This window comes from Macaca fascicularis, chromosome 11, assembly GCF_037993035.2.
Source record: "Macaca fascicularis isolate 582-1 chromosome 11, T2T-MFA8v1.1".
NCBI classification, from domain to species: Eukaryota; Metazoa; Chordata; class Mammalia; order Primates; family Cercopithecidae; genus Macaca; species Macaca fascicularis.
In genome coordinates, this window is record NC_088385.1 from 34545801 (window position 1) to 34570526 (window position 24726).

The following is a 24726-nucleotide window of genomic DNA, read 5'->3' on the forward strand; positions in this document are numbered from 1 at the left end:
CCCACAATCAGAAAGGAGGGAAACAGTGTCCTGCCTTGGGGCAGGTGAAAGGAGGGCAGGAGAAGCTCAGAGGCCTGCCTCTGGGGTCTGACACACCCCACATTATAAAAAGACTGTACCAAGGCAGGGACCATGGATGAAAACCAATATATATCATAATGCCACCCTGCCCCACCCCATCAAGGCCAGTTAGGGAATCAGCAACAATAACGCCTCACTGCAATAACGCCTGTCACTATATCCTTACTTTCAGCACAAAGAAAATGGCAGATGCTTCACTTGTGGCTTCTAAAACTTGTTCATGTTTCTCCTGTGATCAACTGTAATTTAGAATCATTCAGGGAAGGAAGCTGTGACGCTTAGTTTGAATTTAGCTAAGTCGACAGAGTACAAAGCCATCACACTTCTTATATTACTTATAACCCTAGCTACTTTAGTCTGAAACTAAAAACTTGGAGGCAAAAAACACACAGCATAACATTCAGACTTTTTAAGCCCAGGACTTTTATTTTGAAATTCGAGGACTTCTAACAGCAAAGTCAGTTACCTTCTCATTTCTGTGAGATGAATTCATAGTGAAGGAGTGAAGGATGTGCCACTCCAAAATCTGCTGAATTAGTTTCAAGCTGAAGACACTTGAGAAACTGTAGTTGCATTTCTGCCTGTGCCACAGCTACTCGGAAGGTTGAGGTGGAAGGATCACTTGAGCCCAGGAGTTTGAGGTTGCAGTGCGCCATGATCGTGCCACTGCACTCCAGCCTTGGCAAAATAGTGAGACACTGTCAAGAAGAAAGGAAAGAAAGGGCCAGGTGCTGTGGCTCATGCCTCTATTCATAGCACTTTGGGAGGCCAAGGTGGGTGGATCTTTTTGAGCTCAGGAGTTCGAGACCAGCCTGGGCAACACAGTGAAACTCCATCTCTACAAAAAATACAAAAATTAGCTGGGTGTGGCAGCATGCCCTGTGGTCCCAGCTACTCGGGAGGCTGAGGTGGGAGGATTGCTTGAACCCAGGAGGCAGGGAGACAGAGGTTCCACTGAGTCAAGGCCATGCCATGCTGCCGCACTCCAACCTGGGAGATAGAGCAAGACCCTGACTAAAAAAAAAAAAAAAAAAAAAAGGAAAGAAAGAGGTAGCTGACCTGTCCTTTCCTACCTGTTACAATCCATAAAAATTCCTTTGAAGAGGATGCTTCTTTGTCCGGGGTGAGAAAATAACCCCTATCTCTAGAGACTGGGAACTGATGCTACAACAGGCCTGTTATAAATAAACTTACTACACTAACCCTTGTCTTCCACTAGCTTTACACCTCTCCATAAATCTCCTAGTGACTGTCCTGGAATTTACTGCTCCAGCCCAGATACCTTTGTCTTGTCATTTCTTCACAAATTTATCACTTTATCTGAAAAGCAAAAAATCTTCCTACTTTTGTCATTTAAGTCTTCACTCTCTTGTGAGGGTCCCCATGTACATGCAAAAATTAATAAAACATGTATGCTCTTCTCTTTTTGATGTCTTGTGTCAATTTGATTTCTGGACCCAGCTGAAAGTCCTCTTAAGAACTAAGAGGAGTAGAGGTGACTTTTAGGCTCTCCCACAATAGTTCAGAAAACAACAAGTATGGTGCCGGTAGTCCTAGCTACTTGGGATGCTGAGGTGAGGGATCACTTGAGCCCGGGAGTTTGAGGTTGCAGGGGAGCTATGATTGCACCACTGCACTCCAGCCTGGGCAACAGAGCAAGATCCTGACTCTTAAATTTAAAATTTTTTTTTTGCTTCAGAAGATGTAATTTTGAATGAATTATATATCACACTAAATAGAAATTTGTTCAAATAAAAACTATCAAACACTTGTGCAGATTTGGCCTGAGGGATGGCTGGATCTGAACAAATCTCAGTGGGTTGTGACAGTGTGTGCAGCTTGATAGTTTCCTTGTTTGATTCTCACATAGTGCCCACCCACAGACAGTTTTTTTTTTTTCTTTTTTAAGATGGAGTTTCGCTCTTGTCACCCTGCCGGGTTCATGTGATTCTCCTGCCTCAGCCTCTGAGCGGCTGGGATTACAGGCACCTGCCACCACATCCAGCCAATTTTTGTATTTTTAGTAGAGATGGGGTTCACCATGTTGGCCAAGCTGGTCTCGAACTCCTTACCTCAGGTGATCTGCCCACCTCTGCCTCACAAAGTGCTGGGATTATAGGCGTGAGCCACCACACTCAGTCAATTTTTGTATTTTTAGTAGAGACGGGGTTTCACCACGTTGGCCAGGATGGGCTCGAACTCCTAACCTCGTGATCCACCTACCTCAGCCTCCCAAAGTGCTGGGATTACAGGCGTGAGCCACTGCACCCGGCCAACAGAGTAGTTTCTTGATGGCCGGGGTGCTGTCTTCATTTGGAACTGGCTGGAAACCCTGTTGCATGATCATCTGAAGATTGATGGTCTCTAGACAAGAGGAAATGAATTTGGTTAAAAGATTTAATGGGAATTTCAGAGGTGAATACCTATGCTGTCAGGGATATTTGTTATAGGAATGAATTAAAACATTCTGTTTAGGCCGGGTGCAGTGGCTCATGCCTGTAATCCCACCACTTTGGGAGGCTGAGGCGGGCAGATCACAAGGTCAAGAGATCGAGACCATCCTGGCCAACATGGTGAAACACCATCTCTACTAAAAATACAAAAATTAGCTGGGCGTGGTGGTGCATGCCTGTAGTCCCAGCTACTCAGGAGGTTGAGGCAGGGGAATCACTTGAAGCCGAGAGGCGGAGGTTGCAGTGAGTGGAGATCACGTCACCGCACTCCAGCCTGGTGACAAAGTAAGACTCTTTCCCAAAAAATAAAAAATAAAAATTCTGTTTAATTACTACAAAGGAAGTGATTCCAACCGTTTGAAAGATGGAAATTAATCTGCAAAAAATATAAAACATGGCTATTGTTATCCAGCCTATAGTAACTATGCAACAAAAAACACCAAGGAAAATTGGTAGGCTGCTGCTTCTCTTTTGGCTGCCTTCTAAACAGGTACTTCAGGGCTTCCATAGTTCACAGTGTAGTGGCTAATGGGAACTTCAGGTTCCAGGTCTGGGGCTTCAGGTATCGTAGACTTGATCCTTGAAAGATGTATTGAATGATCTAATCCCAGTCCTTTGACCACAGAAGGTGTGGCCATTACCACTGAAAATGGTCCGTGCCATTTGGGTTGCAATTGTTGAGCAGGTGATCCCTCCTTGCATGTTTTAACGAGTACCTGATCTCCTGGCTTGATTTTGGGTTACTGGTTAGTTCCCAGTATGGGGAGCCTTTGAGTTCCAAACTTTTGTAAAGCCCACTGAAACTGACTTGGGTTAGCTAGGTATTTTACTAAACCGACTGTTTCTGAATCAGTAATTAGATCATTAGTTAAGAATGGCCTTCCATATAACATTTGGTATGAGCTTATATTAATTTCTGCTCTAGGGGTATTACAGATCCTTCAGAGGGCTATGGGCAGTAGACTGACCAAAGTTTCTAATGTTTCCTGACACAGCTTAGCTAACACTCATTTTAGAGTTTGGTTAGCCCTTTCTACTTTCCTGGAGGATTGAGGCCTTCATGCTGAATATCAATAGTATTTGATTCTATGATGGCTAATATTGAGTGTCAACTTGACTGAAGGATGCAAAGTATTGTTCCTTGGTGTATCTGTGATGATGTTGCCAAAGGAGATTAACATTCCAGTCAATGAACTGGGAAAGGCAGACCCACCCTCGATCTGGGTAGGCACAATCTAATCAGCTGCCAGTGCAGCCAGAATAAAAGCAGGGAGAAGAATGTGGAGGGATTAAACTGGCTTGGTCTCCCAGCCTATATCTTTCTACCATGCTGGATGCTTCCTGCCCTTGAACATCAGACTCCAAGTTCTTCACCTTTGGGACTCAGACTGGCTGCCTTGCTTCTCAACTTGCAGACGGCCTATTGTGGGACCTCACCTTGTGATTGTGTGAGTCAATACTCCTTAATAAACTTCCCTTTATATATACATCTCTCCTATTAGTACTGTCCCTCTAGAGAACCTCGACTAATACAGATTTCGACAGCCTTAGCAACACTGTGAGTTATTTGGGAGATAAAGGTCAGGCCATTATCACTTTGGAGACTCTAAGGTAACCCAAACTTAGGGATTATTTCTTTTAAGAGAAACTTTAGGCTGGGTGAGGTGGCTCACGCCTGTAATCTCAGCACTTTGTGAGGCCAAGGGGGGCAGATCACCTGAGGTCAGGAGTTTGAGACCAGCATGACCAACATGGAGAAACCCTGTCTCTACTAAAAAATATAAAATTAGCCAGGCACAGTGACTCATGCCTGTAATCCCAACACTTTGGGAGGCCAAGGCAGGCAGGTCACCTGAGGTCATGAGATTGAGACCAACTTGGCCAACATGGTGAAACCTCCATCTCTACTAAAAAAAAAATACAAAAATTAGCTGGGTGTGGTGACGCACACCTGTAATCCCAGCTACTCGGGAGGCTGAGGCAGGAGAATGGCTTGAACCTGGGAAGTGGAGATTGCAGTGAGCTAAGATTATGCCACTGCACTTCAGCCTGGCAACAAAGCAAGACTCCATCTTAAAAAAAAAAAAAAAAAAAAAAACCTTATATCCTCTACAAGCTGGGATATGGGTGAAGTCTAATTGCTAGTCTTCCCCTGGGTAAGTTCCTCTTCTCTGGACTAGTTCTATTAGGGGTGGCATTTTGTGTCCTGGGTTATTAAGTGCACCCAGTGAGCAGACTTGACAGACCTGCTAAGTTAGGCCCAACGAAGAGCCCGTTAACCATGGCCAGGGTGGCATCTCTCACCACATGGAAGGAGTCAAGCAGGGTTTTTACAATTCTCCATTGGACTGTTTGAGGCAGATATGCTTTTGATCCCATATACCACCAGGATCCTTGTTTTTGTCCCCCTCTCCTTTATTAACTCTACTTCCTGCAGTGTGTATTCAGGTTCTACTGGGGAGTCGTAGAAAGGAAGAAGTGCTAGGATCTGTTGGGATTGCACCCTGAGGGCTACAGCTTTGGCTTCTCTATCAGCCTTTCTGCTCCTTTGTGCCATAGGAATTAAGTCCCTTTGATGCCCCCTATAATGGATTATAGCTACGGCCTTTGGCAGGTGTATTGTTGGTAATAACTGAAGAATTTCAAGCCTATGCTTTATAGGCAGTGTTTGCTCGTTAGTAGTAGTCCTCTTTCTTTCCAGATTGTAGCACGAGCATGAACCACAAGAAATGCATATTTAGAATCTGTATAGATGTTAAGTTTTTTCCTTTGTCCCAACATTCATGCTCCAGTAAGAGCAATTATTTCAGCCTTTTGTGCTGATGTGCCAGGGGGCAGTGGTGGGCTTCAATAATGGTGTTGTGATTTACTACCGCATATCCAGCTCTGCGCCCCCCATTTGACACAAAACTACTGCCATCTATGAACCAGTCACCCTCAGAATATGGAAGAAGCTGATCTTTTTTTTTTTTTAAGACGAAGTCTCGCTCTGTTGCCAGGCTTGAGTGCAGTGGCGCAATCTTGGTTCACTGCAACCTCCAACCCCCCGGTTCAAGCAATTCTCCTGTCTCAGCCTCCTGAGTGGCTGGAATTACAGGCATCCACCACCATGCCTAGCTAACTTTTGTATTTTTAGTAGAGATGGGGTTTCACCATGTTGTCCAGGCTGGTCTCGAACTCCTGACCTCAGGTGATCCACCCACCTCCACCTCCCAAAGTCCTGGGATTACAGGTGTGAGCCACTGCACCTGGCTGTGTCCCTTTATCTCTAAGACTGACTTTACCTGATTGGGGGTTAGAACTTTCAGCAGTTGGCCCAGGTTGATTTTAGTGGCTTCCTCCACTAACATAGCAGTGACTGCTATTCCTGCAGGCAACTTGGTCATCGTAAGGCCACTCCATTCAACTTCTTTGAAAAGTAGGAGGTTGGGGCCGGGAGCAGTGGCTCACGCCTGTAATCCCAGCACTTTAGGAGGCCGAAGTGGGCAGGTCACAAGGTCAGGAGTTCAAGACCAGCCTGGCCAATGTAGTGAAACCCCGTCTCTACTAAAAATACAAGAAAATTAGCCGGGCGAGGTGGCGGGCACCTGTAATCCTACCTACTCAGGAGGCTGAGGCAGGAGAATCGCTTGAACCTGGATAGTGGAGGTTGCAGGGAGCGGAGATTATTCCACTGCACACCAGCCTCTGCAACGGTGCGAGACTCCATCTCAAAAAAAAAAAAAAAAAAAGAAAAAAAAAAAGAAAAGTAGGCAGTTGGTCTGGGTTCTGATCCTAATTTCTGGGCTAGTACTCCCACAGCTATGCCCCTCTTCTCCGCTACATACAAGGAGAAGGGCTTAATTAGGTCTGGGATGCCAAGAGTGACAGCCTGGGTAAGGGCCTGTTTTAGCTTGGCAAAAGTTTCTCTCATTTCTGGGGCCCATTCCATTAGCTCATTTTCAGGCCCACTTGTTGCTTCATATAGGGGCTTTGTATGAGCCCAAATTTGGTACCCATATTCTGCAAAACCCAGCCATTCCCCAAAAAGAATGAAGCTGCTGCTTGGTGTTGGTGGGGGGCGGCGCTCAAACCACATATGGTTTGTGCTCATACTGGGGATATTTGCCAGGCTCCAGGTGTTAACACATATCCAAAATATTGGACCCAATGGAGGGTAATCTGAGCCATCTTTGTATCCCATCTTCCAGGAAATTCAAAGTTTGTATAGTATTTTGGTCAGAAGCCACCCAGGTTGGCCACACACAAGAAGGTCATCCACATACTAAACTCCCTTTCCCCAATTGCAGACCCCTCAGATCCCTCTCTAAGGCAAAGAAATGGGGGCTATCCCAGAAGCCCTGAGGGAGCACTATCCAAGTGTATTTAATTTTTTTCTGGTACTAGGATTTTCCCATTCAAAAGCAAAAAGGTATTGGGACTCTGGGGCCAGAGGAATGGAGAAGAAAACATCTTTTAGGTTTAGGACTGAGAACTATTTTGCATCCCCTGGCACCTGAGCCAAGATGGCATATATGGATCCACCACCAATGGTGGCCAGGGATAATGGCCTCATTAATTACTCTGAGATCCTGTACTAGCTGGTATTCCCTCAAAGCCTTTAGAACAGGTCAGATGAGGATTTTCAGGGAGAATTGAAGGGTTTTTAGAGCCCATGGGTAAGTAATATCTCAGCTCTGGATATCTCAACTATTTTAACTATGAAGCCTTTTCTTGCTTCCAGCTTAATTGGTTTCTTATTTTCATTTTTGTTTTTGAGACAGAGTCTCACTATGTTGCCCAAGCTGGAGTGCAGTGGCATGCAGTCTTGGCCCACTGCAATCTCCGCCTCCTGGGTTCAAGTGATTCTCGTGCCTCAGCCTCCTGAGTAGCTGGGATTACAGGCATGTGCCACAGCTAATTTTTGTATTTGTAGTAGAGACAGGGTTTCACCATGTTGGCCAGGCTGGTCTCGAACTCCTGACCTCAGGTGATCCACTTACCTTGGCCTCCCAAAGTGCTGGGATTACAGGCGTGAGACACCATGCCTGGCTGGTTTTTTTGTTTGTTTGTTTTTTGATCTGTAGTTGTTGTTTTGAGACAGAGTCTCACTCTGTCACCAGGCTGGAGTGCAGTGGTGTGATCTCGGCTCACTGCAACCTCCGCCTCCTGGGCTCAAGTGATTCTCCTGCCTCAGCCTCTCAAGTATCTGGGACTACAGGTGTGCACCACCACGCCCAGCTAAGTTTTGTATTTTTAGTAGAGATGGGGTTTCACCATGTTGGCCAGGAAGGTCTCCATCTCTTGATCTTGTGATCCACCCACCTCTTCCTCCCAAGTGCTAAGATTACAGGCATGAGCCATTGCACCCGGCCCTGGCTTGGTATTATTTTTGATTGGGAAAATAGCTGGGGTCTTTAAGCTGTGTTTTGACTGGCACTCTTGTTTTAGCCTTCCCTGGTTTCCCAGTATACCATGTTAGCAGGTTAACCTGTTTATTAATGTGGTCTGGCACACTGTATTTTTGACTATTAGCAATTTCACTGACTGATGCTTCAGTTGTAGTAGTGCCCCTATTTCAACCACAATATCTCTTCCCAACAGGAGGACTGGGCAGCTTGGACTACTAGAAATTCCTGTTGGAAGATTTGTTTCTCAAATTGACAGATCAACGGAGGAGTGAAGAATCTTCTTTGTGGCTTTCCTTCCATTTCCATAACACTCATGAACTAGGAGGAAAGTCTTCCTGCACAAGCAGTAAGGACAGACTAATTTGCTCCTGTATCAAAAAGAAACTGAATTTGGGGGCCCATCACGGCCAGAGTTACCTAGGGCTCCTCAGTAGCAATTATAATGTTCCTGGACAGGGGCAGTGAGGAAGACCCCAGGCCCCTTCAGTCTTCATCTAATTCCTCCTTTTGCAATGCTAGAGTTTTGACTGACTGAGCCCCTCAGTGGGAGCTGGGGCAGTCAATCCTCCAGTGCCAGGGGTCATAACCAGTACCCTCACAGTTTTGGCAAGGGCCTGGCATATGCTTAGTACAATCCTTTGCCCAGTGTCTAGCTTTCTTGCATTTGAAGCAAGAACCCTTGCTGACATTATCCTTATGGCCCTTCTGGTTTCCTTTGGACACTCTTTGGGCATTCAGGGCATTGCCAATGATGGCTGCCATAATTTTGGCTTGCTATTTTTCTTTCTTTTTTTTTTTTTTCTTTTTTTTTTTCTTTTTTTTTGAAACAGTTTTCACTTTTCTTGCCCAGGCTGGAGTACAATGGCACAATCTTGGCTCACCACAACCTCTGCCTCCCGGGTTCAAGCAATTCTCCTGCTTCAGCCTCCTGAGTGGCTGGGATTACAGGCGTGTGCCACCAGGCTCAGCTAATTTTGTATTTTCAGAAACAGGGTTACTCCATGTTGGTCAGGCTGGTCTCAAACTCCCAACCTCAGGTGATCCGCCCTCCTCGGAATCCCAAAGTGCTGGGGTTACAGGCGTGATCCAATGCGCCTGGCCTGCTTGCCGTTTTATTTTGCTCCCTTTTTCCTTCCTCCAGGTCACGACTGTTATACACCATAAAGGTGATATCAAGAAGCTGATTTTGACTAGTTTGTGGCCCCATCTGTAGTTTTTGGAGCTTATGTCTAATAGCTGGGGCAGATTGGCTAATGAAATGTTGTGCCATTCATATTTTGCCTTTGGGAGAGGAAGGGTCCAGATTAGTATATTTGTTAAAAGTTTCCTCCAGCCTGCCATGAAACATGGCTGAATTTTCCTCCTTTCCCTGTGTAACCTCCCTTACTTTATCATAATTTACTGCTTTAGTTATTCCCTTTCTCATTCCTCCAAGAAGAGCCTAAAGAAATTTAGCCCAGTTGTTCACTCCCGTGGGTGTGTTATAGTCCCAGTTAGGATCAGTAGTAGGGACTGTGTCTGGTCCTGGGTGATTGCCCTGAGAGTTTCGGGCAAATAAATCATTTGCTTCCTGGAGGGCAGCCTCAAGGATGCATTCCTTTTCAAAGGGGATGTAACAGCTTGCTAGAATGAATTGAATATCCTTCCATGAGAGATCAAAGGCTAAGGTCAAAGTCTGGAGCCCATCTACAAATTTCCTGGAATTCTCAGAATAGCTTCCTCGCTTTCCCTTACATTATTGTATATTAGTTATAGAGAAGGGGACCTGCACTAGGACTGGCCCCTCAGCTCCTGCTACTTCCTAAGGGGTAGCAGGGCTGGAGGGAGAGTTGAATGTGCTGTTCCCCTCTGAGTTTGAGGGGAACCCAGTAGGGTCCCCAGTGTTTGGGTTTTAGCCTCAGGAACACTTGGCAAGGGGCTATATGGGGGCAGTTGCTGTCCACTCTGAGATAGTTGGCCCTTGTAAAAGGGGGTCATCTACAATATCTAGTTCTGCCTTTGGACTTTCCTTTGGGGGAATTATTAGGTTTTGGTATAGGGCCATGAAGTCCTGTACATATGGGATTTCTGACCATTTGCCCTGCCTTTTAAAAAATAGGTCTAATTGCAGGATGGTGTCATAATTAAGGTTACTATTGACCACCCATTGTTCTAGGCTGGGCAGCTCATAATGGGACCAAAGAGTATTGCAGAAACAAAAATTATATGTTTTCTCTTTAGATTGTCAGGGTCAAATTGATTTCAATGCTAGAGAATGCAGCCAAGTGGGGAATCAAGTGGAATCAATGGAGAATTGCCCAAAGTGGTCTGGAAAAGAGAAGAGAACTTTGAAAAGTCAAGGGCTCATTAGGTAACCCAAATTTTAGCTGGAGCATCCCACTGAAAAATTCTGGCCCCTGACTGGGGTTCCCAGGGGGCGTACCCCTTAAGGGCCCCATCTTAGTCTGTCAGACATCACTAAACTCACATGGGTGCTAGCACCACTTTGGAATGGTTCTCTCTACTACTGATGGCCCAACATGAGCTTTCCCTCTTGTCCTTGGATGAAGGCCTTGACTTTTTTTTTTTTTTTTTTTTTTGAGACGGAGTCTCACTCTGTCACCCAGGCTGGGGTGCAGTGGCCGGATCTCAGCTTACTACAAGCTCCGCCTCCCGGGTTTACGCCATTCTCCTGCCTCAGCCTCCCGAGTAGCTGGGACTACAGGCACCCGCCACCTCGCCCGGCTAGTTCTTTTTGTATTTTTTTTAGTAGAGACGGGGTTTCACCGTGTTAGCCAGGATGGTCTCGATCTCCTGACCTCGTGATCCACCCGTCTCGGCCTCCCAAAGTGCTGGGATTACAGGCTTGAGCCACCGCGCCCGGCCTACTTCTATAATTAATTTGTAGTTCAACCTTTGGATTTTTTTCCTATCCCACTTAAAATAATTCTTTAATTCTCTACATTTAGGCAAGATTAAATTGTATATAAATCCCCTCTTATGAATCCACCCCCATAACTCACACAGACCATCTACAACATGTCCAAGCCCTCTGACTTGTCCTTAGCCAGTTGAGTAGGGAAGGAAAGAATTCAGCATAAGGAAAGAAGGTTTAAGTTACCTGAAACACGGAGAGTGGCCCTGGCCAGAAACATGCTGTTGCCTCCATGCTTAGGTACTGTCCACCAAGGATCCCAAATTGGAAAGGAAGAGAGAAAGAGAAAGAGGAAAAAGAGAAAAATAAATCCCAAACTTTGGGCTTACCTCCTGGCTGGCTCACCAAAATGTGTTACCAGTTGAGGGTAGTTGTCCTGGTTCTTGGCATTTTAAACAAAGAATTGGACAAACACACAAAGCAAGACAGCGAAAGCAAGAGATTTAGTTTAAATGAAAGTACACTCCCCAGGGTTGGAGCGATCTCCAGCAAGTGGTACCGAGGTACAGAATTTTCTGGGGTTTAAATACTCTCCAGAGGTTTCCCATTGGTTCCATGCAAATGAAGTAGTGGCCAACAATCAGTCTGATTGGATGTGAGAGAGGTCCAATCAGAAGTGCCTTCATTTTTCCTATTTTTTGAGAGGGAGTTTCGCTCTTGATGCCCAGGCTGGAGTGCAATGGCAAAATCTCGGCTCACCACAACGTGCACCTCCCAGGTTCAAGTGATTCTCCTGCCTCAGCCTCCTGAGTAGCTGGGATTACAGGAATGCACCACCACGCCCGGCTAATTTTGTATTTTTAGTAGAGACGGGGTTTCTCCATGTTGGTCAGGCTGATCTCGAACTCTCGACCTCAGGTGATCCACTCACTTCAGCCTCCCAAAGTGTTGGGATTATAGGTGTGAGACACTGCACCCAGCTGTACGTTCATTTTTCAACTGCCATTCAGAAAAAGGAGGGGTTGAAAAGGGAGTGGCCTCTGATATCCAGTCAGCAATTGGCCTTAGGTTCCCTGCCTCCAGACCCTATTTTTCTGCCTCAAATCTAGAGGCAGAAAAGTGGTGTTTTCATTCAAGAATGAGGGCTGAGCTGGGCACAGTGGCTTTTGCCTATAGTCCCAGGTATGCAGGAGCCTGAGATGGAAGGTTTGCTGAGCCCAGGAGCTCAAGACCAGCCTAGGCAACATAGCAAGGCTCCATCTCTAAAAAATAAAAGAACATTAAGATCTGAATGGCTTGACCATGAGGTTAAGTGAAGCTACTAAGATTAAGTCTTCAGTGGCTTTAGTTAACTTTGCAGCTGCAAGTACCCAAAGAAGGTAGGCATCTGCTACAGGGCCAAATGAGAAGATGTAAGAAGAAATGGATGTTTGATGTCTATCATACTGTTAACACCCTTAAAACTTCTCCTGATTTTTTATACACAAACAGAAAGTAGAGTTTATAACAATTAGGGAATTTAAGGGTAGTGAGTTTATTTGGGACAAGAACTCAGGTGTGTCGACTAGTTTTGATTATATAAAGTGGGAGCCAGTATAGACAAATTCAGAATCCAGTGTCTACAATATCATGAGTCCAAGAAATTCTCTAAATTATATTCTGGTAATTGGCCAGGTAAAATCATAAACAACTTCCTTTCTCTGAAGGTAAAGAGACTTTCTCTTTTGCATGATGATGTCATGATCAAGATAATTCACTTTAGTCTAATAAAACTGAATTTATGGCCAGGCATAGTGGCTCACACCTGTAATCCCAGCACTTTGGGAGGCTGAGGCAGGTAGATCAGGAGGTCAGGAGTTCAAGACCAGCCTGGCCAAGATGGTGAAACCCCATCTCTACTAAAAATACAAAAATTTAGTCAGGCGCGGCCACAGGTGACTGTAATCTCAGCTACTCGGGAGGCTGAGGCAGGAGAATCACTCGAGCCTGGGACGCGGAGATTGCAGTGAGCTGAAATTGTGCCACTGCACTCCAGCCTGGGCGACAGAGTGAGACTCCATCTCAAAAACAAAATAAAACTGGATTTATCCTTTGAGAAGTTATATCCCTAACTAATTCTTCAAGATTTGGTTGGGCATAGTGGCTCACACCTGTAATCCCTGCACTTTGGGTGAATGAGGCAGGACAGCTTGAGCCCAGGAGTTTGAGACCAGACTGGGCAACATGGCATAATCCTGTCTCTTAAAATATATTTATAAAAAATAAAAATTCTTCAAGATCTTCTATCTGGAGAGCATAAGAGAAGATCCATTAATTATATAAGAGTTTCATCATCTCTGAATTCTGTAAGGAGATGAACTCATGGATAGAGATTACAGTATCCATCCTATAAATTCTTTTTTCTTTTTTTGAGATGTAGTCTTGCTCTGTTGCCCAGGCTGGAGTGCAGTGGCATGATCTTGGCTCACTGTAACCTCCGCCTCCCGGGTTCGAGTGATTCTTCTGCCTCAGCCTCCTGAGTAGCTGAGACTACAGGCGCATGCCACCGCACCCGGCTAATTTTTGTATTTTTTTTTTTTTTTTTTTGGAGACGGAGTCTCGCTCTGTCGCCCAGACTGGAGTGCAGTGGCCGGATCTCAGCTTACTGCAAGCTCCGCCTCCCAGGTTTACGCCATTCTCCTGCCTCAGCCTCCCGAGTAGCTGGGACTACAGGCGCCCGCCACCTCGCCCGGCTAGTTTTTTTTTTTTTTTTTTTTTTTTTTTTTTTTTTTTGAGACGGAGTCTTGCTCTGTTGCCCAGGCTGGACTGCAGTGGCCGGATCTCAGCTCACTGCAAGCTCCGCCTCCTGGGTTTACGCCATTCTCCTGCCTCAGCCTCCCGAGCAGCTGGGACTACAGGCGCCCGCCACCTCGCCCGGCTAGATTTTTGTATTTTTTAGTAGAGACGGGGTTTCACCGTGTTAGCCAGGATGGTCTCGATCTCCTGACCTCGTGATCCGCCCGTCTCGGCCTCCCAAAGTGCTGGGATTACAGGCTTGAGCCACCGCGCCCGGCCGTATTTTTTTTTTAGTAGAGACGGGGTTTCACTGTGTTAGCCAGGATGGTCTCGATCTCCTGACCTCGTGATCTGCCCGTCTCGGCCTCCCAAAGTGCTGGGATTACAGGCTTGAGCCACCGCGCCCGGCCAATTTTTGTATTTTTAATAGAGATGGGGTTTCACCATATTGGCCAGGCTAGTCTTGAACTCCCGACCTCATGATCTGCCCATCTTGGCCTCTCAAAGTACTGGGATTACAGGCGTGAGCCACCGCACCTGGCCTCCATCCTATAAATTCTTAAAATAATCCTAAATTCTTCAATGAATTTTCCTCTTTATGTAGGAGGATTTAAAAGTTTCTTAACTAGATTATGCAAACCTGAACTTGACTAAGGTTTAAAACAATAAAGTTAGCTAAGTTGGTCATCATCATCACTTAGGTGTAAAGCATCACAAAGGGATATTGTCCATTGAAAGGGGGGTGTTTAGGAAGAAGCAATGGAGGAAAGCGAAGAGGACCTAAGGAAGACACAGCAGGAAGGGAATGAGTAGAAGAAGGGTGTTACGGGAAGTAAGGGACCCTGAACGGAGGGACCTGCTGAAGCCGCGGCAGAGGAACATAAATTATGAAGATTTCATCTTAATATGGACATTTATCAGTTCTCAAGTAATACTTTTATAATTTCTTATGCCTGTCTTTGCTTTAATCTCTTAATCCTGTTATCTTTGTAAGCTGCGAATGTACATCACCTCAGGACCACTGTGATAATTGTGTTAGCTGTACAAATTGATAGTAAAACATGTGTGTTTGAACAATATGAAATCAGTGCACCTTAAAAAACAACAGAATAATAGCGATTTTTATGGAACAAGGGAAGACAACCATAAGGTCTGACTGCCTATGGGGTCGGGCAAAAATATTTTTCTTCTTGCAGCGGGCCTATAAACAGATGTGCAAGTAGGAAATATACTGCTAAATTCTTTTCCTAGCAAGGAATATTAATATTAATACCCTGGGAAAAGAATGTGTCCCTGGGGGGAGGTCTATGAACAGCCGCTCTGGGAATGTCTGTCTTATACAGTTGAGATAAGGACTGAGATAAGCCCTGGTCTCCTGTAGAACCCTCAGGTTTACTAGGGTTGGGAAAACTCAGCCCTGGTAAATTTGTGGTTAGATTGGTTCTCTACTCTCGAACCCTGTTTTCTGTTGTTTTGTTTATCGCTCTTGGCTTTCGGCTCGGAGGAGGCCAAGGTGCAACTTTCTTCGGTCATCCCAAATCCGGATTCATCCGACACCAGCTGCCTCTACCATGCTGCCGAAGTTCAACCCCAATGAGATCAAAGTATACCTGAGGTGCACTGGAGGTGAAGTCGGTGCCACTTCTATGCTGGCCCCCAAGATCGGCCCCCTGGGTCTCTCTCCAAAAAAGGCTGGTGATGACATTGCCAAGGCAACAGGTGATCGGAAGGTCCTGAGGATTACAGTGAAAATGAGCATTCAGAACAGACAGGCCCAGATTGAGGTGGTGCCTTCTGCCTCTGCCCTGACCATCAAAGCCCTCAAGGAATCACCAAGAGACAGAAAGAAACAGAAAAACATTAAACACAGTGGGAATATCACTTTAGATGAGATCATCAACATTGCTCAACAGATGCAGCACCTATCCTTAGCCAGAGAACTCTCTGGAACCATTAAAGAGATCCTGGGGACTGCCCAGTCTGTGGGCTGTAATGTTGATGGCCGCCACCCTCATGACATGATAGATGACATCAACAGTGGTGCTGTGGAATGCCCAGCCAGTTAAGCACAAAGGAAAATATTTCAATAAAGGATCATTTGACAACTAGAAAAAAAAAAAAAGATGTTTATCAAGACAATACGTACACCGCTGAACATAGACCCTTATCAGTGGTTCTGCTTTTGCCCTTTGCCCTGCGATCTTTGTTGGACCCTAATCAGTGGTTCTGCTTTTGCCCTTTGCCCTGTTCCCTCAGAAGCATGTGATCTTTGTTAGACTCTTATCAGTGGTTCTGCTTTTCACTCTTTGAAGCATGTGATCTTTGTACCTACTCTCTGTTCTTACACCCCCTCCCCTTTTGAAACCCTTAATAAAAACGTGCTGGTCTGAGACTCAGGCAGCCATCACAGTCCTACCAATAAGTGATGTCACCCCGGTGGCCCAGCTATAAAATTCCTCTCTTTGTACTGTCTCTCTTTATTTCTCAGCCAGACGACACTTATGGAAAATAGAAAGAACCTACATTGAAATATTGGAGGCAGGTTCCCCCAATAGAAAGGCAGGAGGAAGTTGAGGGCCAGGGGTCTAGGATGTAAGTTAATCCCGGGTTAGGCAAGAGACAGAGAAGAGATTTCAAGGTTGGCTTTTAGGTTCTCTACATTTTTATTGGCCTTTTCTAATAAGTCCTTAATAGAAGCTATTTTAGAATTTTCCTTTGGGAGGGCTCTTCCTGGTCATTTAAAAACACTAACTATTGAATATCTGGAAACTTTTAACCAGTGATTGTAAGGTGCCAAAAATGGATTAGCTTATTCACATCCAAAGTTCACCAGAACAGCCACTAAAGTTCTAGAATGTCCTTAGTAAGATTCTGCCACAGCATCCACTGTTTAATTCTATTTGCCCCACGATATTGAGCTCATATTGAAATAAAAAGAACAAAGAAGAAATAAATATACAGGCCCCAAAAATCTCTTGGAACTATGAGCCCAGGTCATCTGTGAGAACCTTGAGTAGTAAAAACAAATCACATCCAGAGGTTTATATCAAGGACAACAAAGATAACAAAGGCTTAAGTGGGGCTGGGCATGGTGGCCCACACCTGTAATCCCAGCACTTTGGGAGGGCAGATCACCTGAGGCCAGGAGTTCGAGACCAGCCTGACCAATATGGTGAGACCCTGTCTCTACTAAAAATGCAAAAATTAGCCAGGCGTGGTTGCCCAGACCTGTAGTCCCAGCTACTCAGGAGACTGAGGCAGGAGAACAGCTTGAACCCAGGAGGCGGAGGCGGAGGCGGAGGCTCCAGTGAGCTGAGACTGTGCCAGGGCACTCCAGCCTGGGCAACAGAGTGAGACTCTGTCTCAAAAAAAAAAAAAAAAAAAAAAAAAGGCTTAAGTGGGCGAGGCACAGTAGCTCACACCTGTAATCACAGCACTTCTAGAGGCTGAAGTGGGTGGATCACTTCAGCCCAGGAGTTCAAGACCAATCTGGGTAACATGGTAAAACCATATCTCTACAAAAAAATACAAAAATTAGCCAGGCGTGCTAGCACACACCTGTGGTCCCAGCTACCCTGGAGGGTGAGGTGGGAGGATCTCTTGGGCCTGGGAGATTGAGGCTGCAGTGAGCCGTAATTTTACCACTGCACTCCAGCCTGGCAACAGAGTGAGACCTCACCTGAATTAAAAACAAACAAACAAACAAACAAACAAGGCTGAGGTGATGATTCAAACTTGAGAGACGGTTGGAAGCAGGGCTCATTCAGCTGAGCAGTCCCTGTGACTTGTAAAGGAGAAATAAAAACATCTTAGGACCCCCAAACTTGTTATGCAAAGGGAAAGTTATGCCTAGAGACTGGGTCATGCAGCACTGCTATCCTTTTCCCAAATAGAGAGCTATTACTTTACGACCTGGTGTCAAAGCATCACACATTACCCAGACCCTCACAGAAAGGCAGAAGGCCTCATACATCTCCAGATGATGGCCCTCATAAATTTTTCCCAAGTAAACTCTTCGCTGGCCTCAAAATCTTTCAACATGTACATCCTCCCATAAAATAAGAACATGTCCATTGTAACTTTAGGTGTACCATCTAAGTCTAGCTCCTAAAACTAAAGTTTGCTAGAGTCACACTGATGATGTCAATTACAAGCTTATCTTCCCAGGTGCAGAACAAATCATTCCTCCACCTACCCTGAGACGTTTGCATAATTGATTCTTCCTCTACTCCCTTTTTCTCTGAATATTCACCTTATCTTGTATAAAATGTAGATTTACGGAGCTCTAATTAATTAATAGTCCCACAAAAGTATAACCATTTGCCTCACCACCCTACCCCCTCCTTCCCACATGCCTTCTCCCCTTTAAAGAAATGTATAAATACTGTATTAGTCTGTTTTCACACTGCTATAAAGAACTGCCCGAGACTGGGTAATTTATAAAGAGAAGAGATTTAATTGACTCACAGTTCCACATGGCTGGGGAGGCCTCAGGAAACTTACAATCACAGCAGAAGAAGGGGAAGCAAGGCACCTTCTTCACAAGGTGGCAGGAAGACATGCTGAGCAAGGGGGGAAGAGTGCCTTATAAAACCATCAAATCTCAAGATAACTCACTCAATATCACGAGAACAGCATGGGGGAACCACTCCCATAATCCAATTCCCTCCACCTGGTCTCTCTCTTGATACATGGGGATTATAGGGATTATAATTCAAGATGAGATTTGGGTGGGGAAACAGAGCCTTACCACAGCTTACACATTTGATTTTTTAAAAATATTTGATAACTTTCATTTTGAATTAATTTCCTTTGTAATCTCACATATTTTATTTTATGCATTCAAAAGATTATTCTGGTCGGGATGGTGGCTCACGCCTATAATCCTAGCACTTTAGGAGACCGAGACAGGCAGATCACTTGAGGTCAGGAGTTTCTGACCAGCCTGGCCAACATGGTGAAACCCTGCCTCTAACGAGCCGGGCACGGTGGCCCATGCCTGTAATCCCAGCTACTCGGGGAGGCTGAGGCACGAGAATTGCTTGAACCTGGGAGGCAGGGGTTGTAGTGAGCTGAGATTGTGCCACTGCACTCCAGCCTGGGCGACAGAGCAAGACTCCTTCTCAAAAAAAAAAAAAAAAAAGATTATTCTAAGAAGGTGTCCATGGGCTCTACCAAACTACCAAAGAGGCTTATGGTCAAAAAAAACAGAGACGAGTTCCAGCCTTCAGGAGTTATCTTTTTTTTTTTTTGCACGGTTGAAATTAAGTTACTGCCATTTCCACATTCCAATCCAAGTAAATGTAAGAAGTTTCACAGTAAGCCATTCCTTTAGACAGAAGTTGCATATAACATTTCTTTTTATATGTCACTGTGAGAACTGAAACTTGAAAACATCTAGCTGCAAGAGAGACTTAGGGGAATGTAATCTCTACTTACATTCCATGAGACTACATACAAAGTGACTTTGTACCCAACTAACTTTTATTAACAGGAAGGGGAAACAAACAAAGAAGGGGAGGCCTGGCACAGTGGCTCACACCTGTAATCCCAGAACTTTGGGAGGCTGAGGCAAGCGGATCACTTGAGGTCAGGAATTCTAGACCTGCCTGAACAACATGGTGAAACCCCATCTCTACTAAAAATACAAAAATTAGCCAGGTGTAGTGCTGCAGTCCTGTAATCCCTGCTACTTGGGAGGCTGAGGCAGGACAATCGCTTGAAGCTGGGAGGCGGAGGTTGGAGTGAGCCAAGATCATGCCACTGCATTCCAGCCTGGATGAAAGAGTGAGGCTCCATCTCAAAAAAAAAAAAAAAAAAGAAGAATAAGGGGAAACAGATTATAGTGAGCAATCAAGAAAAGAAAAAGAACTAATGACCTCATTTACAACTTAGGCGTTTTTTTTGCAAACCAACATAATTTTTACTATAGATATATTAAAGATGTCATTAAAACATGTTCTAAAACATATTTTATAAGTTTAAGAGTTAACAAGCCTTGGCCGGTTGCGGTGGCTCACACCTGTAACCCCAGCACTTTGGGAGGCCAAGATGGGCCAAGTCAGGTGGATCACAAGGTCAGCAGTTCAAGACAAGCCTGGCCAAGATGGTGAAATCCCATCTCTACTAAAAATACAAAAAAATTAGCTGGGCCTGGTGGCAGGTGCCTGTAATCCCAGCTACTTGGGAGGCTGAGGCAGAGAACTGCTTAACCTGGGAGGTGGATGTTGCAATAAGTTGAGATTTTACCACTGCACTCCAGTCTGGGCGACACAGCAAGAAGGTGGAATTGAACCACCACCCTCTGAAATGCCCCCTTGACAAAAGATACAAGGTAGTGGCGGGTGGTTGGGGTGGTGGTGGTGGTGGAGGTGGAGGTGGTAGTAGAAGAGGCTGTGGGGGTGAAAGTGGAAGAGGTGGCTGGGGTGGAGGAGGATGGGGAAATGGTGGGGGAGAGGGAGAAGGGTAGTGAGGAGGAGGTGGGGTGGAAGTGGTAGAGGAGGTTTCCAAGGCAGAGGAGATGATGGCGGAAGGGGAGATTATGGTGGAAAAGATTATGGAGATCCATATAGAGGAGGTGGTGATGGTGGTGGATACCGCAGATATTGAAGACTACAAAAATTAAAAACCCAAATCAACAAACCTCAAGGGCAAAGGAATAGTCTGCCCTCTTATATCACAAGCACTAACTAACCACCTCTGCCCTTTCTCATTCCTTAATCATTCAGACAAGATTTCCTTGTTTACTTCCTCCTATAAAATCCCTAAGTCTATTTCCTTTTCTTTGAAAAGATTCCTCTGCATTAATGAATGTTGTCCTTACTGCAATAGCGTGAGAAAAAAAAGTCTCCTTATGCAGCTTAGCAATTTTCCAGGCTTGGTATCAGTGACTCCATCTCAGGCTACTGACTCCAGGCTGAGCTGCTGCTAAACTTTGAGGGCCACAAAGGAACTGTGAAAAATATTTCCTTCACAAACAACTATTATAAATAAAGCTTCGGCACTGCAAAAGAAATAGCACTCGAATATAAAATATTCTTAATTCTCAGCAAGGCAATGTACATTTTTTTTTCTTTTTTGAGACGGAGTCTTGCTCTGTCATCCAGGTTGGAGTGCAGTGGCGCAATCCCGGCTCACTGCAAGCTCTGCCTCCCGAGTTCACTCCATTCTCCTACCTCAGCCTCCTGAGTAGCTGGGACCACAAGCACCCGCCACCATGCCCAGCTAATTTTTTGTATTTTTTAGTAGAGACGGGGTTTCACCGTGTTATCCAGGATGGTCTCGATCTCCTGACCTCGTGATCCGCCCGCCTCGGCCTCCCAAAGTGCTGGGATTACAGGCGTGAGCCACTGTGCCCAGCGGCAATGTACTTCTATAGAAGGGTGTGCCTTCACAGATGGAGCAATGGTGAGCGCACACCTGGGCAAGGGAGGTGAAAGGGTTCTTATTCCTGACGCACGTGGCCCCTGCCGCTCTGTCGTTCCCCTGTTGGCTAGGGCTAGACTGCGCAAGCTAAACTAATTCTGATGGGCTAAAGAGAGTGATGGGGTGAGTGGTTTGGCAAGAAAAATGGTTAAGGCAGCGCAGGAAATCGGAATGAGTCAGGGTGGGGCATGTAATCAGAATGAGTCAAGGTGCAGCAGGTGACTGAAATGAGTCAGGGTGGAGCAGGTGATCGAAAAAGGTTGCTTTACGAGGAAGTTTAAAAGTAGAAGGCAAAGAACTGAACATACTGACATATTGATTCTTTGAACAGAAATTTAGAATTCATATCTAACACAACCGTTTTCTCAACACACAACCCAAGAAAGCTGGTCTCAATATTATTATTATTGTTTTTCTGCAACAGGCTCTTACTTTGTCATCCAGGCTAGAGTTCAATGGCTCAATCTTGACTCATTGCAACCTCTGCCTTCCCAAGCTCAAGTGATTCCCCCATCTCAGCCTCCCAAGTAGCTGAGACTACAGGCTCATGCCACCACTCCTGGCTAATTTTGTTTGTTTTTTGTATATTTTTTGTAGAGATGAGGTTCACCATGTTGGCCAGGCTGGTCTCAAACTCCTGGACTCAACTGATCCACCCCAAAGTGCTGGGATTACAGGCATAAGCCATCACGCCCAATCCCCAATCTTTTTTTGTTTGTTTGTTTTGTTTCATGAGACAGACTCTCTCTGTGGCCCACACTGGAGTGCAATTGAAAGAAACCAGGCACATTCCTCCATATATCTCCCAACTCCCTGAGCCCAGCACAAACACATTCCTCCATATATCTCCCAACTCCCTGAGCCCAGCACAAACACATTCCTCCATATATCTCCCAACTCCCTGAGCCCAGCACAAACACATTCCTCCATGTATCTCCCAACTCCCTCAGCCCAGCACAAACACATTCCTCCATATGTCTCTCAACTTTAGAAAAACAACACCTGGGAAATCTCCGATAAGGACACAGCGGGAATCAATAAAAAATGCTAAATGTATAGTGTTAACCAATTATAGTGCTGTAACCAAAAGAATTCCCTTGTTCCTCTGTAACTTTACATATCCTGTTTACATCAGGCTATAAAAAGGCAAGCACTCGCATTGTTCGGGGCCCTCTTGTATGCTGTGGAATGGAGGGACCAAGTTCGAACTTGCAGTAAAAGATCCTTGCCGCTTGGTTTGACTCTGGACTCTGGTGGTCTTCTTTGGGGAACAAATGGTCTGGGCATAACATCATGGCCACTGCAACCTCTGCTTCATAGGTTTAAGCAATTCTCCCGCCTCAGCCTCCGGAGTAGCTGAGAATTACAGGCGCCCACCACTACACCTGGCTAATTTTTGTATTTTTAGTAGAGACAGGGTTTCACTATGTTGGCCAGGTTGGTCTCAAACTCCTGGTTTCAAGTGATTCACCCGCTTCAGCCTCCCAAATGGTCAGGCCTCTGAGACCTAGCTAAGCCATCATATCCCCTGTGACCTGCAGTATACATCCAGATGGCCTGAAGCAACTGAAGATCCACAAAAGAAGTGAAAATAGCCTTAACTGATGACATTCCACCATTGTGATTTGTTTCTGCCCCACCCTAACTGATCAAAGTACTTTGTAATCTTCCCCACCCTTAAGAAGGTTCTTTGTAATTCTCCCCATCCTTGAGAATGTACTTTGTGAGATCCACCCGCTGCCCGCAAAGCATTGCTCCCAACTTCACCGCCTATCTCAAAAAGTATAAGAACTAAAGATAATCCCACCACCCTTTGCTGACTGTTTTCTAACTCCGCCCGCCTGCATCCAGGTGAAATAAACAGCCTTGTTGCTCACACAAAGCCTGTTTGGTGGTCTCTTCACACGGAGGCACGGGATACAAAGTGCTGGGATTACAGGCCTGAGCCACGGCGCCTAGCCACCCCCAATCTTTAAGAATATTCTGGGCGGGGCGCGGTGGCTCAAGCCTGTAATCCCAGCACTTTGGGAGGCCGAGACGGGCGGATCACGAGGTCAGGAGATCGAGACTATCCTGGCTAATACGGTGAAACCCCGTCTCTACTAAAAAAAAATACCAAAAAACTAGCCGGGCGAGGTGGCGGGCACCTGTCCTAGCTACTGGGGAGGCTGAGGCAGGAGAATGGCATAAACCCGGGAGGCGGAGCTTGCAGTGAGCTGAGATCCGGCCACTGCACTCCAGCCTGGGTGACAGAGCGAAACTCCCTCTCAAAAAAAAAAAAAAAAAAAAAAAAAGAATATTCTGGCCAGGCACGGTGGCTCACGCCTGTAATCCCAGCACTTTGGAAGGCTGAGGCGGGCGGATCACCAGGTCAGGGATGAGACCATCCTGGCTAACACGGTGAAACCCCGTCTCTACTAAAATACAAAAATTTAGCTGGCCGTGGTGGTGGGCTACTGTAGTCCCAGCTACTGGGGAGGCTGAGGCAGGAGAATGGCGTCAACCCGGGAGGCGGAGCTTGCAGTGAGCCGAGACCGTGCCACTGCACTCCAGCCTGAGCGACAGAGCGAGACTCTGTCACACACACACACACACACAAAATATTCTGTATATAGTTTTTTTTGTTTTGTTTCTGACAGACGCAAATGCACCCTTCTACTAATGATTAAAGACTTCTTCGTTTAATCCACCAATGAAATAATCTGACAATTTATGTAACAAATAAATTCCTATAAACATAAGCTCCCTTGCTCCTCTCCAGTGGCACAATCTCTGATTTGCTATCCTGGTTGCAACCTTCATTACTAAGTAAACGCTTATGTAAACCTTAATAATGAGATTCGAGCAACATGATTAAATATTGGTTTGAGTGCAAATTTTGAGGATGGCGACCTGATAGGCCACAGACTCCAAAAGATGGGGGTCAGTGCTTCGAAAGCGAGAAGTCTGAGGGTCGTTTATACAGTCAGGGTCTGGGAAGCTTAACAGGATGTCAACATTTTCCATAGAAGGTTAACGTATAGCAATTTAATTGGTTCTAGGCAGTGTTTCTTTTTGGGAAGGGTCTATTTAACATTCCACATTAAGGATGTAATAGTCAAGGGGTCATTTATCTTATTCAAGGCGTATTTTATCTCAGATGCCATCTGGTCTGAGCTGGGAACAAGAAAATAAGGGAGTTAATCTGTAACAAAAGGTTGGCAATTAAGAGGTCGTGCTTCATGATCTGGTCTCCAAAGTCAACTTTCCTCAGGGACTTTCAGAAGCCCCAAATAGATTATCCACTGTCTTTCACACTTATTTGCCTCTAAGCTGTTGATTTTCTTTTTTTTAAGGGTTAACAGTCTCTTGGGTGCACTCTGACTCCCATGCGCTTTATAGAAAAAATTGGTCCTGAGGCCAGCAACAACAGTGGGTCTCAGGAACTTGTTAGAAATGCACATTTTCAGCCCCCACCCCAAACCTACTGAATCAGTAGTTTTGCTGGCGGTTCTCAATCTCTCTTTAACATGCCCTCTGGGTGCTGCGGATGCCGGTTAAAGGTAGAAGATCGCTGCGGGAGAGTTCCGCGTCGGGCAGATGAAAGCGCTCTGCAAGCCCTGGTGCGATCCGCTGGCCCGTTCCGCGGCTTCTCGGGTGGCACTAGGACCGCGGCGGCGCGGCCCTCGTAGACACCGCCTCGGGCGTGAGGCGGAGCCTAGCTGTTCCTGGATCTTGGGCCTGGCTCCTCGACCCGCCCCTGGAGGCG

The 24726-nt window shown here is 45.7% G+C and overlaps 1 protein-coding gene and 1 long non-coding RNA gene across 4 annotated transcripts; one reads left to right on the forward strand and one right to left on the reverse strand.

The window, feature by feature from the left end:
* Positions 1-487: 487 nt before the first annotated feature.
* Positions 488-24622, reverse strand: LOC135966202 (uncharacterized). 3 transcript variants are annotated; one of them, XR_012420123.1, is made up of 3 exons: positions 24446-24622; positions 2305-2445; positions 488-779 (listed from the first exon to the last, which is right to left on the reverse strand). It is a non-coding gene; the product is annotated as an uncharacterized lncRNA (long non-coding RNA). The 3 variants fall into 3 exon arrangements; XR_010579352.2 differs by adding an exon at positions 11168-11220 and having other exon boundaries at positions 488-2445; XR_012420124.1 differs by lacking the exons at positions 488-779; positions 2305-2445 and adding an exon at positions 17990-18115.
* On the forward strand, positions 15043-16750 carry LOC102117128 (large ribosomal subunit protein uL11-like). The gene has a single exon (XM_074006567.1). The coding sequence runs from the start codon at positions 15125-15127 to the stop codon at positions 15617-15619; it is 495 nt and encodes a 164-aa protein (XP_073862668.1). The 5' UTR covers positions 15043-15124; the 3' UTR covers positions 15620-16750.
* Positions 24623-24726: the final 104 nt, after the last annotated feature.

Coding starts and splice junctions, on each gene's coding strand:
- LOC102117128 (XM_074006567.1), top strand. CDS start 15,125: ATGCTGCCGAAGTTCAACCCCAATGAGATCAAAGTATACCTGAGGTGC.